The 14,559-nt window shown below is 44.7% G+C and overlaps 1 protein-coding gene across 1 annotated transcript; it reads left to right on the top strand.

Annotated features, from left to right (window-relative positions):
• The first annotated feature begins 2,304 nt into the window (after positions 1 to 2,304).
• Sln (sarcolipin) lies at positions 2,305 to 6,527 on the top strand. Its single transcript, XM_052729007.1, has 2 exons — positions 2,305 to 2,471; positions 5,934 to 6,527. Exon 2 carries the CDS (start codon positions 6,009 to 6,011, stop codon positions 6,102 to 6,104), a length of 96 nt encoding a protein of 31 aa, XP_052584967.1. The 5' UTR covers positions 2,305 to 2,471; positions 5,934 to 6,008; the 3' UTR covers positions 6,105 to 6,527.
• The last annotated feature ends 8,032 nt before the right edge of the window (positions 6,528 to 14,559 follow it).

Here is a 14,559-nt window from a genome sequence, read left to right on the forward strand (position 1 = left end):
TGGAAGTGGAAAGTAAACAAAACCAGTTAGCTTAACAGCAAACTGGGCACAAGAGCTCAGTGCTGCATCCCCAAGTCTATGGTATTTTATCCCTGAACGTGCATCTGTGATGGATGGTGGTAAGGCAGTAAATACTAACCGCTTCAATGCCGCTCTCAAGGCAAACACTACTTCATGACATTTCTGGCCTTTGACTAAATTTTAGACTAGTAGGCATAGAAATAATGTCAAAGATTGTTTAGTTATGGCCTACTCCTGACGGGCAGAACAACACTTGACTAAGAGGTTGATAAGGGAGGGATGCCAGTAAGCCATGAAGGAAGGTTAATAGTGCAGGGTGCATTGGTTTTTACCCATAGTGACATTAATGGTAATTTTTTCTTAAAAATTATTTTACATTTATTTATTTACTTATTAGTATTATTTTTCAAAGACTAGGTTTTCTTTGTGTAGTCCTGGCTGTTCTGGAACTCACCCTGTAGACCAGGCTGGCCTTGAACTCAGAGATTTGCCTGCTTCTGCCTCCCGCGTGCTGGGATTAAAAGTGTTTATTTACTTATTTAAAAAAAATGTGTGTGAATGTGTGTATGGGCACATGGGAGTTGGTTCTCTCCTTCAGCCGTGTGGATCCTGGGGAATGAACTCAGGTTGTCCGGCTTGGCAGCAAGCACCTTTATCCCCTGTCAGGCCCACATTAGTGGAAATTTAAATTTCTTATACGTTTATATGTTCTTAAATATGCTACCTTGAAAGTGTTACTCTTTAAGTGGACAAATAATAATTTTGAGTGGATAGGAAAAGGACAGCTGTGGCTTGGTGACCAGGAAAACACTCCCTAGCATTTGAAACAATCTGGCATGAGCTTGGAGGGAGGGAAGGACAGAAATCTGACGACAGTTACAGAGTTTGCCAGATGGCCACAGATAACAGCCAATGTTCGATTGTGCTATAATTAATATTCTCTATCTGTCACTTCAGCAAGCGATCGTTTTACAAGACAAATGGCGACAGAATGTTGTAATTAGATTACCCTTCGATGGGCTTATGTTGAAATGAAAAAAGGGAATGGAAAATCCTTCTTTTATTAGTATCTCTGGGGAGGCAGTGATGGTGAGAAAGGCTTGACCACACATACAAGTATGCAGAGAATCGTGTTTGCTCCTACCTTCTGGGAATGCCTTATTTTTATTGACCCTAACTAGGGACTATTAGGGGAGCTTTATCCTATTATCTCTAAGGACAGGATTTACTGAGCAGTGCAATTACTGGAGTCATGTTTAAATTCCTTAACTGATGATTTTCAGGTCCATTTAAACACATTAGAGGCTCCACTTACCTCCCAATATCTGATATGTTACAAACTCATCCTTGTCTGATTTGAGCCAGTGTCTGTGGTTGAAAATGATGTCATTTTATTCCTTTAAGATACATTCTATGGGCTGGTGAGATGGCTCAGTGGTTAAGAGCCATTCTACTACTGGTCTTGGGTTTAAATCCCAGTACCCATATGGTGGCTCACCATTGTCTGAGACTGGATGATGACCTCTTCCAGCCTCCCAGGGCACTACACACATGTGGTACACACACTTCCATGCAGGCAAAATATCCATATACATAAAACACAACAAAAAGAAATAAAAAGGATATAGTCTAGATATTTTTATCTACTCTAGAATTTACATTCTCACTGACCAGATCTACTTCCAACCCCTCTTTAGCCAAATGAATGGGTTCTTCTCTCTGTTTCACTGCCATGCTAGTTTGATTGACACAGATACAAGCTGTAGCTGCCACGGCTGTTTAGGGAGAAACCAGTTGGACGTGTGAACTTGCTGTACGTCTCTTCGCTGGAAAGTTATGTGTAACAGGTGATGGGTGGGGGTGGGAGCTAACTTCCACTGCTAGAACAAAAGTCAGTTTTGAAGGAGAACTTATAGTATTCTGGAGTGTGGTGTGGGGAGTGTGGGTACAAGGCAGAGAACTCTTCATGCTTCAAACAGCTAAAGATATGGGTGATGAAATGAAATCACATTTTCACAGCTTCATGTATTGGGCAGTGAAATCAGTATGTAGCAATTTGTTAAACTTGGTCTATTGCTCTTGTATCTCTTCAGAGGTAGTAGAGACATTTATAAGGTGCTAAAAGATGGGTTTAAATCCCACATCATTGCACCAAAAGTCAGCTGGGGACCAGAGTTTTCACAAATCTGCATTGTTAATTCAAATCGGCAGCCAAAGGAGCAAAGCCTTAGTCACCGTATTTCCATGTCCTCCAGAACACCAATAGGCTGGAACCTCCAGAGCTTGTCCCTTTAGATGTTTGACCAGTGACATCACAGTGATTGCCACCTCCCTCAGACTACTTTAGGCCCTGCCCAGAGTCCAGGAGCTCAGACGGGAGACAGCTGGAGCTGGAGAGAGTGAGGAGAAGAAGTCTACAGCAGCTTGGGTGTGTCCTTGTCCCTCTTCAGGTAACAACAGGATTTTGTACTTAGCAGTCTCTCTGTCTCTGTCTCTGTGTGTATGTAATTTTCAAATAAAAATATTAACTAAATGCTTACATTTCTCAGTGGAACAGGTAATGATAATAGAGCTGTAAAGTGAATATCTATTTCTGTTTTCCTCTGATATGTATTTTCTCTTTTTCCAGTTTTATATTTTTTCCCCACATCACAAAAGAAAACCAACGTCAAACTTCTTGTATAATTTTCTCCTGGTTTGTAAGGCTTTGGTTCATGTGTGGGCTAGTAGAGAGGGCAGAAAAGGAAGTCACAGTTCTGGGGGGCTCATGGGAGAAAAACGGAACAGGGACGAGTGAACGACCGCCTCACTTTGTTCGTGGATGTGTGTGAAAATAGGACCCAGCCTCCAGTTGTGCACCTTGATAGAACTGCACCAATTGGGAGTTCATTGGATTGCTGTTTTATTCATTTGAAAATACACAAAACAACAAATATTTAAGGTTGCCGTCCAAGTACAAGAGTAGCAAAGCCTAAGCCGTAGGAAGGAGTGTGTGCTCAGCCTGTCCATTCAGAGAGGCTAGAAAACATGGGAGCGTGTGAAAGAGGCAAGAAGCTAAAAAATGAATGATAAGAAACATGAATGTAACTATCGTTTACCGAGAAACAGATTATTGGCAGTGCCGCAGAAGTCCATTCCTGCCATCTGCCTTCTGCTTCTGTCCCCAAGTGTGGCGCTTGTCCACCCTTCTTTGTTTTGAAGTTTTATCACCCGTGTCTGTGTTCCTAAGCAACACAGTTAAGCTCCCTGCTCTGGACTTTGTGTAAATGGAGTCACATTCTCTGCTGCTCTTGCAAATCCCCCTTTTATCCCACAGTTATGTTGTGAGATCCCGCCGTCTTGTGCTGCGTAGCTACAGTATGTCATGCATTCTCTTTACTCCACAACATTCAAATGTATGTGAACACCACATCCATTCTGTGATTGGTGACCAGTTCTTTCCAGTTTGTGGTCCTGTGGGGCCATGTTCCGGGTTCCTTTGTTGTAAGCACTTCTTCTAACATGCTCCCCTCTCCTCAGCTCCTCTGAACACTCACAAACATTCTGTTCTCCTCTGTTACCCACTCATTTTCTTCTTCTTCTTCTTCTTCTTCTTCTTCTTCTTCTTCTTCTTCTTCTTCTTCTTCTTCTTCTTCTTCTTCTTCTTCTTCTTCTTCTTCTTCTTCTTCTTCTCTACTCCGGGAAACTGTGTGTAAAGATTTTCACTGGCAGTTGACAATTTACCTCATGCCAAAGGTTGAAAGGGGGATAAAATGGAAAGAGGAGGGGCTGGCAAGATGGCCCCGCAGATAAAAGCACTTGCTGCTTCTGAGGTCGATAACTTCAGTCCAACCTCAAGGTTCCCCAGGTGGAAAGAGTGGTTCTCTGACCTCCGCATGTGTACTGTGACACACATATGTACCTGCCCCAAATACAGACATAAATAAATGTAATGAAAATTAAGAATTAAAAGGAAATGAAATATAAATCAGTCATCATTGGCTGTATTTTAAAATGAGATCCTATAATCCATTCATTGATATAACATAGTATGAACCTATACATTATACTAACAATTATATAATAAAAGCTGATTATCTATGCAATTGTATCTGCTGGTATCTATGCAATTAATAATTTGGTACATTGACACTACAACAAAAATAACAGTTATAGTTAATTCAGTCAGGCTGAAAGGTTGCTACAAAGCTTTGATCTTTTGCAAACCAGTACCTTTCCATCTAAACTTTCTCCTTCCATGATAGAATTTTGTTCTACAATAACAGTATCTACTTAAATTATCTAAAATACAGAAGTTTTAAATTTTGTTTTGATGATATAAACCAAGCATCAGTTTCACTGCTTCGTCAAAATTAGTAATCTGATTGACAGTGTCATCTACGTTCTTAGAGTATATTTTCCTGCACGTGCAATCTGTATGCACGTTGAAGATATCATCTCTGCTGTCTGAAATGTTTATAATCTAGGCACATCCTGAGCTTGACTAAAAATAACTGGCACAAGCCCTTGTTGAAACAGAAATGCTCATGAGGTTAACACTTGTTCTTTGGACCGAGTACCTGATGTGCGAGGGACTTCTGGTTGACCTCTGCAGGCTTTTGCCCATGTAGGCTTGTCCAAAGCCAGGCAGCTGTTGGGGCTACTTTATCCTTTCACCAGGGTTGGATGAAGACCTAGGGCAGCTTTAAATCTGAAGGATGATGTTATCCTACTCCTAAATGTGATCCAAAGAAAGGGCAATACTAAACTATAATTTTTTTTTCTGTTTTGGTGTCCCTGCTTGCAGATATTCCAAACAGCAAATGTGACGTGTATACAGACATGCATAAGATAAAGTGAGAAAAATCTAATATTTTATTTCTTACCCAAAACAATGCAATTAATACAGGATAAATTTATTGGCCTTGGGATGTCAGTAGAAAGGGAAACTAGGCTGTCTGTGTTCATCCATGCTCTTCTGAGAAACACAGCTAACACTCTCTCTCTCTCTCTCTCTCTCTCTCTCTCTCTCTCTCTCTCTCTCTCTCTCTCTGCATGTGTGCGCGCGTGCGTGCGTGCATATGTGTTTGAGAAATTGGCTCATATCATTGTAAAGGTTGGCAAAGTCCAAAATCTTCAAGGTCCACTGCCAGGCTGGAGCCTCAGAGAGGAGTGCAGCTTAACTTCAAATGAAATCTGAGGTCGGATGTTGGAGCCCAGGGTATCAGCAAGGCTGGTTCCTTTAAGGCGTTTCTCCTTGGACTGAGGATGGCCAGCATTTCTGTGTTTCTGCAATGTCTTTCCTCTATAATGTTTATGTCCTGGCCTACTCTCCCTAGGACACCAGTCATATTGAATTAGGGCTCACTAGAGCAACTGCTCTATTTAGTTTCTCTCTCTGTGGTAAAACCCTGGCCAAAAGCAACTTCAGGTGGAAGGATTTATCTTTAGCTCACAGGTATAGTCCATCCTGGAGGAGAGCCACGGCAGGAACTCAGGGCAGGAACTCAGAGGCACAAACTGAAGTTTGTGTGGGGGTACATAAGTGTAGGTAGGTGCCCAAGAAGGCAGAGGCATCAGATCCTACCAGAGCCGGAGTTATAGGCAGTTGTGAGTCTCCTAATGTGGGAGGAATTATTCATTTGAGATCCTTCTTCTCAGGTGACTCCAGTTTATATCAAGTTGTGCTGAAGCTACCTGTGACAGTGACCTCATATTAACTTAATTACCTCTTGGAAGATCCTGTCTCCAAACACAGTCGCACTCTTAGGTATTGGGGACTAGGATTTCGATGTATAAGTCTGGGGGGAAGGGTTGGGCAAGTCAGCACAAACACTCTCCTCTTCCATAACACTTCATTTTCCTCCGAAGGAAGGCTGGATATCTTCCAGGAATATTCACCTATCCCCCAACTGTCTCTCTTACTTTGTTAGGAAGCAAGGACAAGCCGGAGGTCCTTAGTGTGCTCTCAGAAGTCTGTCAGGAGTCCTCACCCAGCAACTCAGAAGATGGAGCGGTCTACCCAGGAGCTGTTTCTCAACTTCACGGTTGTCCTGATCACCGTTCTCCTTATGTGGCTTCTCGTGAGGTCCTACCAATACTGAGGGGCCATGCCGCCCTCCTGGGAGTGACTGCTGTGTGCCCTGAGCTTCCGCTGCTCTTATTATTATGGGATGCCATTCTTGGCACCTCTAGCATCTCTGACCCACACTCACAATGCCTGACACACAGCAGCACTAGGTCCAACGTGTGTTTTCCAAAGATGCCGTTCTTGTGGGCTGCCAAAAGCTTGTCAGCCAGTGAGCCTTAGGCTTGTTCCCTAGCAAATGCACTATCCAGGCCACCAGGTTAAAATTAAACTGGATTCCTGATGATGCGGAATAACAACAAGCTACTGGTCTGTGTCAACACACATCCCCCCCACCCACGCTGTGTGCCACCAAACTAACTCAGCCCTTCAGAAGAAATGTACGAGGAAGTCTCTGCCAGTCCCTTGAGTTCCCATGTGAATAAAGTTAAGCTACTCATGAAAATGGCGTTCAGAATTTATTTTAGCTTCTGTGTGACCCTTGGCTGGGACGGAAGTGACAAATAGCACATTATTTCTAGCATTTGAGATTAGCCAAGATGCTCCAGCTGCCTAGGATCTGAAAGCAAGACAAGCCAGAGTGTCCCATTTCAAATGATTCCGTTGCCTCTCAAAGCTTTCCTCCACTAAGCCTACGGCCAGAGGGAGAATAATTCCAGCCTGCTAGAGTCTTGGGTCAGAGCCCAGCGTGCCCACAAAAAGCACAGGATTCCTCTCAAGTCTCGTGCTTTTTCCATAGCTCTCACAAGAAATGGGCTCAGGAGGTGATTCGGTTGGTAAAGTTTGTAAGTTTGTAAGTTCAAGGGCCTGAGCTTTAGATCCTCAAAAGCCAGGTGAAAACCCAGGGTAGTGGTGTGAGCTCGTAATTCCAGAGATGATGAGATAGGAGGCAGAGGCAGATCCTAGAGACTTTCTGGCATGCCAGACTAGCCTCCTTGACAAAGTTCCACACCACGAGTAACCCTCCAGTAAAAGATGGGGGGCACCTGAGTTATGACACCTGAGGGCTGTTCTTTAACTTTCACATGCACACCTGCATATATAAGTGTACCCCTAAACATGCACACAAACATACAAACACACACACACACACACACACACACACACACACACACATCCAAAACACATGCAAACATGTGAACATGCACACATATCTACATATGCACTACTCACATTGCTATGTCTGTCTGCAAGTACATGTTTAGAGTAGTTAAGCCCTGAGGAAAGCTAGAGCATGATCCATGTCCCTATGGTAGCATGTTCTAATTTGGTTCTTGTCCTTATCCAAACAGAGCTGGACACGAGGACAATTTCAGGAAGGGGAAATGGAAAACACACATTTGCATATGTGTTCACAAGGCAAACATAGCGTATTGCTGGTATATCCCATTCTAAATGGATGGACCATGAGAACTGGCTGCAGACAAGCCTGTAGGGCATTTTCTTAATTAATTATTGATGGGGGAGGGCCTAGGCCATTGTGGGTGGCTCCATCCCTGGGCTGGTTGTCCTGGGTGCTATAAGAAAGTAGGCTGAGTGAGCCATGATGAGCAAGCCAGTGAGCAGCACCTCTCCATGGCCTCTACATCAGCTCCTGCCTCCAGGTTCCTGCCCTGCTTGAGTTCCTGCCCTCACTGCTTTTGATGATGAAGTGTTATATGAAACTGGTAGTGAAATAAGCCCTCCCTTCCCCATGTTGCTTTTGGTCATGATGTTTCATCTTTCATCAAAGCAATAGAAATACACATCTGGAATCCCAGGACCAGGGATGTTAAGGCAGTAGGATTATGAGTTCAAGACCACCCCAGGCTATACATATTTTCTATCCTAAACAAACAAACAACCCCCTACAAAAAAAAAATAAACCCCAAACCAGAACAAGACACACACTTGCATTCTTGTCTCACAACTTCAGCACTATCTCCAGCTCTCACCTCTTCTCAATGGGGCTCTGGTCTAGTTGCCCCCTTAAAGCATTCAGATCAGTCCGTGTCCCAGCCCACAACTGTAAGAAGACTCCAAGAAACTGTGACAAAAAGATGTTTCTGGTTTTGCTTCACTCACGCAGACTGGAGTACATGAAGCGATCAGAAGATGGTGGTGTTTGCATGATTTTCTTATTGATTTTGGGGCTCTCAATCAGTCTACAAGGCAGCTCCGGGAGACAGTCTATTCTTCAAAACTCATTGTTTCCTATCACTTCCTTCTTCCTTTTGCATGGCTGGAACACAGCTCCTGGGCCACTTGAGTATATGGTCTGTGCCATACTTATATGGCACCCCTGAAGCCTTGCTCAGCTGGGAGGTGTATCTATCCCTACCCACAATCCTCTCCTGAACGCCTGGGGCACCCTATAAAGTAGTCAGGGGCAAAAGTCAGCTGCTTCTGCTCTTCGTTTTCCTCTGATGCTAGCCACTGTTCCAGGCATTTGGTTACCTTTTGGTCTCAGAATTATCATTATCATTTTGTACAGAAGGCCTCTCTTAGTGGGGCTATGGACACCTATAGTCTTTTGGTTGCCTGCCTTATCTGCCTCTCCTCAGCTCTCCTTTGAACCACTTCTTGCTATTTGTAGTTTCAAGTATGTCCTCTGTCTTCTCTTGCCACGACCTTGCAGAGCAATCAGATTGTCTGAATGTCCCACTGTTTTCCTGGCTAACTCCTGCTCACTCGCTAAGAATGCCATTAAGTGTTATTGCCTCTTGGAGACTGTCCCCAGATAATTCCCTTCTCTCTGGGCCTCATGCCCGCATTCTCATGGCACTTATCACATTGTGTTGGTTTGTTTGTGTCTCTCCTGTGTGTGCGTCTTCTCTGTGCAGACACCCTTCAATGCTTAATTTTAGTTTCCGGTGGTCCAGCATCCTCATTGGCTAAGTATCTGTTGACATTGTGACTGCCTTGCCAGAGAGTAAGTAAAGCTTTGGAATAGATAATGTTTTTATGACGAAATACATGGCCTGTGCTCCCCACCATACTTTTTAAAAACAGGCATGTGGGGGGAAAGAAAAACCTGGTCTAGTTCTAAAAGTTCTACCATTAATGAACAAACTAAACCTAAAAAAAAAAAAAAAAAAAAAAAAAAACAACCTTCCTACAGTTGGAACAGCCTTTTCAAAGGCCATTAGCTCCCCCATGAAATATTCATGATGCTTGCTTTTTTTGATCTTTCTCTATCACCACCCTGAACAAGTTGACAATGTTTATGAATTACTCATCAAAGCCTGATGTGTTGAGCATATTTTCAAGTTCATCTACCAACATGAGAAATTTTCATTATTCAAGCCGTGTGTAGTTGGGGTCGAACTTCATGCATCTATTCATTGGATGCCTCCTGTGTGTTAAGAACTCTCATGGGGGGTGGAGAGATGGCTCAGTGGTTAAAAGTACTGGCTGCTCTTCCAGAGGTCCCAAGTTCAACTCTCAGCTCCCACATGGCAGCTCACAACTGTCTGTAACTCAAGTTCCAGGGGATCCGAAACCCTCATACCAATGCTCATAAAATAAAAATACATTATTAAAAAAAAGAGCTCTCAGGGGTTCTATTTCATTTAATCACTTTTATCATGTGAAATATTTGCTTTTTATTCGAATTTTATTTATTTAGATTTTTTTTTAAAGACAGGATCTCACTATAGAGCCCAAGTTGGCTTCAAACTCACAATCCCCTGCCTCGGCTTCTCAAAGTGTTGGGATTATTACACCCAGCTTGTTTTGTAGTTAGAAATTTTATTTATTTATTTATTTATTTATTTGAGACACTGCTGTGTCTAGGCTGGTCTCTGGACTCAAGGGATCATCTTCTCTGAACCTCTGAATTACGTAAGTATGCAACACTGGGTGTGTAGAGTCAATGAAACATTTATCTTTGTTCTTATCTCAAAATTGAGAATATGGATGTTCAGAAAAGACATGTACTTAGCCCCAAGAGACAGAACATAAAAGCAAATTTAGTTCTATCCAGTTCTGAGACCAGGTAGCCACACTTCTCTCCAATCATGGATATTAGGTAGAGAGGAATTAGCAGGCTGAGAAGTTACTGAGGATGGACCCCTCCCTCATAACAAGGGAGAGGGAGAGAAGAGTAGAGGAAGGGGAAGGGGAGTGGGAGAGATAGGGAGAGGAGGAGGGGGAGCGGGAGAGGGAGAGAGACCCCAGTAGCCTCACACCATCAGGAGAATGATTCAGAGTTTACGTTAGTTTCCTTACTGTGGTCTGCAAATGCCAAAGGTATGGTGCACATGAATGCAGCCTCCAGGCAAATACTTCATTTGTCATACAGCTTAGCCACATAACATGTGCAACTTGTACAATTTTCTGTCTCCCAAGAAACAGAGCCCTGGAACCACATCTCTTTTTTTGTTTGTTTGTTTTGTTGTTTTTTGTTTTTCGAGACAGGGTTTCTCTGTGTAGCTTTGCGCCTTTCCTGGAACTTGCTTTGTAGACCAGGCTGGTCTCGAACTCACAGAGATCCACCTGCCTCTGCCTCCTGAGTGCTGGGAATAAAGGCATGTGCCGCCGCTGCCGCCGCCGCCGCCGCCGCCGCCGCCGCCACCACCACCCGGCAGGAACCACATCTTTCGTCTGGGCAGTGGTAAGAGAGAATGCTGGTGGCTGGTCAGCTGTGTCCAGTGTCTGTGTTAACTGTGGGGATTAATCGGAGATGACTCCATCTCCAGCATTAGCTGGGGTACACACTTGCAGGGATTTGTCATGTAGTAATTCTCATCTCTTACTCATTAGATTATTAAAAATAATGGTCTGGGAAAAGCAGCATCTCTGGATTCACAGACAGCATTTGGCTTACTAATACGTAACCCTCATGCAAGCCTCTGAGTTCTGTGGGCCTTTACTTCCTCAGCCATAAAAACAGGAGGAGGGCTGAGAAGAGAGCTCAGTTGGCAAGGGGCTTGTGTTGGTGACATGGAGAACCCGACTCCAATCCCCAGAAGCCATATGTGAAAGCTAGGAGTGGTCATGGATGCTCATAATCCCAGTGCAGGGGAGGCAGACCTCTAGGCGGTAACACCAGGGGATACCATGGCTCTGTAGTCATCACATCGAAATGGAACAGTACAATAACATCCAGGTCTATGATAAGGAGGCTTTAACACTCCTTCCTTGAAGGGAGTGGGGTGTCACCAGACCCACGCCTGAGATTTCACCCGCCAAGTGCACCCAGTTGCACACTGTGGTCCTGGGGTCAGGTTCTGTATTTTATAGGCTGTGGAAGGCTGACTAGGGGCAGGGGGGAGGACTCCAATGGATGTGGCTTTTGTAAATTGTCATCCTGGGATGAGGCTTTTTGGTGCTGTAACTGTTACCATCTAAGGGCCTTGATAGAGTTCATTTTTCCGCCAATTAAAGAATTACAAGGTAGGAAATCTCTCCAGTTTGACAGGCAGCAGCAGGGAAATCTTGGACATGGCATATAGCAGCAGTAGAAGAAAGGTTTTCATTGAGGGAGAGGAAACACACACATACAGCACCCCCACAGAGGAGAAGACCCCCTCACAAGCAGAGGAGGAACTTGGAAAGCCAAAAATCCAGTCTCTTCTCCATTTTTTTAAGCCTCTAAAGAATTTTCCTCCTCTAACTCAGGTTGGTCAGTTTGAAGACAGGTTGGCTGATTGGTTCACAATTATTGTGTAATATGCCCTAATCCAGCCTTGAAATTGAGCCAGTCCATCAGCAAGAGGCCTTCTGGCTGGAGAAAAAGCCGACATGCCTTTGTTTTAAGCTGCCAGGCTTTTGTCTCAGGTCAGGAGAGTGAGGAAGAAGCGGGCCATCTTGGAAGTCCAGTGTCTTTATTACCTGCCGGCCAGAGATTAACTTGGAGTCAGCCATGCTCCTGGAAGTGACCTTCCTTAAACTCATTGCTCCACCAGGCTGGACTTGTGGGCTGCTTTCTTTGGTCCGTGGTGATTAGACACTGTTTTCATCTCCCCAGGAGAAGTCACACCACAGGTGTTGGCCGTATGGCTGCTGCGTTGCTTCAGAGCTATTTTAGGAAAGACGATAATGAAACACTTTGCGGAAGTTGACGATTTCTTTAAACAGAGGAAAGAGGCGAGTTGTAGTTTCCTTTTCTCTGAAGAGTATAACAGTTCTCACATATACAAGGGCTACATGAATGACAGCATCTGGACTCCTTGCTCAGTTGCAGACTGCTGCACCCACCCCAGACCCCTCAAGACTGAGGTCTGGATTGCCACATCCATCATCCATCATAAATCCTCCTCCTCCTCCTCCTCCTCCTCCTCCTCCTCCTCCTCCTCCTCCTCCTCTTCTTCTTCTTCTTCTTCTTCTTCTTCTTCTTCGGCAGGATTTCTCTGTGTGGTTTTGGTGCCTGTCCTGGGACTCTCCCTGTAGACCAGGATGGCCTCAAATTCACAGAGATCTGCTTGTCTCTGTCTCCCGAGTGCTGGGACTACCGCCGCCCAGCATAAATCCACTTCTCAGGTGATCCTTTTACCCCTTAAGGTTTGAAGACCATTATTTACAGCACCCCACCATCTGCCCATAGGACTTGCATTCTAATTATTATCCGAGAAACTTGCACATGACCTCTTCGTCTGAGGGACCACTGACTTTTTTTAAATCCCATCCTCATGAACTACCAGTTTACGTTCTTGCCTTTTCTGCCTCTCTTGGCATCCTTAGCCTTGCTTCCTCGAGAGTCACACACAGGCTCACTGGTGTTGTGGAGGAAAGCAGGGAAGAGAGACGCCTTACGATAGGGAAGAAAGTAGAGATGGAGAAAAAGAGTGGACCCTTCCTCCGCAACCAGGACTAAGTGAAGGAGCAAGTGAGAGGGAGCTGAGCTACGCAAATCCGGGAGGAGAGTGCTGTGCCAATGACCTATAAAGAGCCACACTTCCACGCCTGGCCTTTCTCCCTTAATAAATTACTTCTTTTGTTACTATCCACTCATCTCTGTACAAATCTTGGTTGAGGGACTCGAGTGTTTAGAAACCCCCATGGGTGCCCTCCAGACTCCAACATCCACTCACAGCAGTTCTAGCTCAAACAAGCTTATATCGTTGTGCCAGGAAATTCCGACTGTGTCTATAGATATAATTAGTGAAAGGTGGGCTGGAGAGGTGGCTCAGTGGGGATGGGGATGTGACTTCTGGTTCCCAGCACCCACGTAAAAGCTGAACATGGCACACAGGCACCTGTAGCCCAGTACCTGGGAGTGTTGTAAGAGGCAGAGATAGTCAGACCCCGGAGCCTTGCTGGTCAGCCAGTTTAACTGACTTGGTGAGCTCCTGGTTTAGGTAAGTCAGGTGGAGGCGAACCAAGGAAGACATGTCACACTGGACTCGGCCTCCACATGTGTACTCTTGGGGATGTGCACCCGCTCACACACTGAAGAGTTAATGCTTTTTTTTTTTTTTAATTTAAGGAAACACGTTTATTTAGTGCACCGTAAATAGAGCAGACAGTGTGACAGCAACAGAGAGCTACCTGGCAAAAGCTAACACTTTCTACCCTAAGGTTATGTAATGTGTTAGCCTCTATGAAAGGGCGTGTTTTGACACATTTTCAGAGAACATAAAGGAACTGTCATTCAGATTTTAAAAGCTTTGGGAACATTCAGCACCAACAGATCTTCCCACACTCTCCCTTTGACCGACTTCTGCGTTTGTTTCTTTTCATTTTCTTGTGACAAGGTCTGAGGAAGGTACGGTCACTTCGGTGTGAAACCCTGGTTACCACTCCTGGGAGCCATGGAGGAGAGGGGTCCTGACCCCCACCTTCTTTCTGACAGCCGGATTCTACCCAAGGAGAGAGAAACAGCACACAACAGCCTTCTCTTTAGAACTCAGCATTTTAAAATCCAGAGCTGTGTTATTCTCACAGAGTCAGTGAGACGAAATGTGTTTCCTCAGCAGTACACATAGAGTCTGCACCATGTGACTGTGGTCTTGAGCAGTGTCAGCACACTCCAGTCAGTCCTGTGACCCAGATGTGACTGTCAGTTGTCAATCCCCCTGCCTCCCACCCGTTTTATAGTTTTTGGACATAGCCTTCAGAGGGTCCTGGAAAAAAAAGCTAGGCCGTTTTAATGGTCAACAGTGATGATGTATATAGTGATTCTCACCACACGTTTGGCCAGGCCCCTGTCAATTTGTCTTCATAAGAACAAACTCTTTGAGAACCAGAGGCTTCCTGGGGGTCATCGGAAGCTTCATAAAAGCTGGTCCTGACTTTGCTCTGTCCCCTCTGAGCCTTCCATTCATCCAGAATGATAAAGCCTTCTAGTGTCTTACCATCCGTCTTAAGACTTCTCTTTGGGGGTTGGGGATGTAGCTCAGTTGGTAGGGTGCTTCCTTGTGTGAATGAAACCCAGGGTTGGATCCCCAACACTGCGTAAACCAGGTGTGGTTGCATGCTCCAGTAATCCCAGTACACAGGAGGCAGAGGCAAGAGGGTCAGAAGTTCAAGGTTATTTTCAGCTACATACA

This window comes from Peromyscus californicus, unplaced genomic scaffold (assembly GCF_007827085.1).
Source record: "Peromyscus californicus insignis strain IS unplaced genomic scaffold, ASM782708v3 Scaffold_11__1_contigs__length_118956290, whole genome shotgun sequence".
NCBI lineage: Eukaryota > Metazoa > Chordata > Mammalia > Rodentia > Cricetidae > Peromyscus > Peromyscus californicus.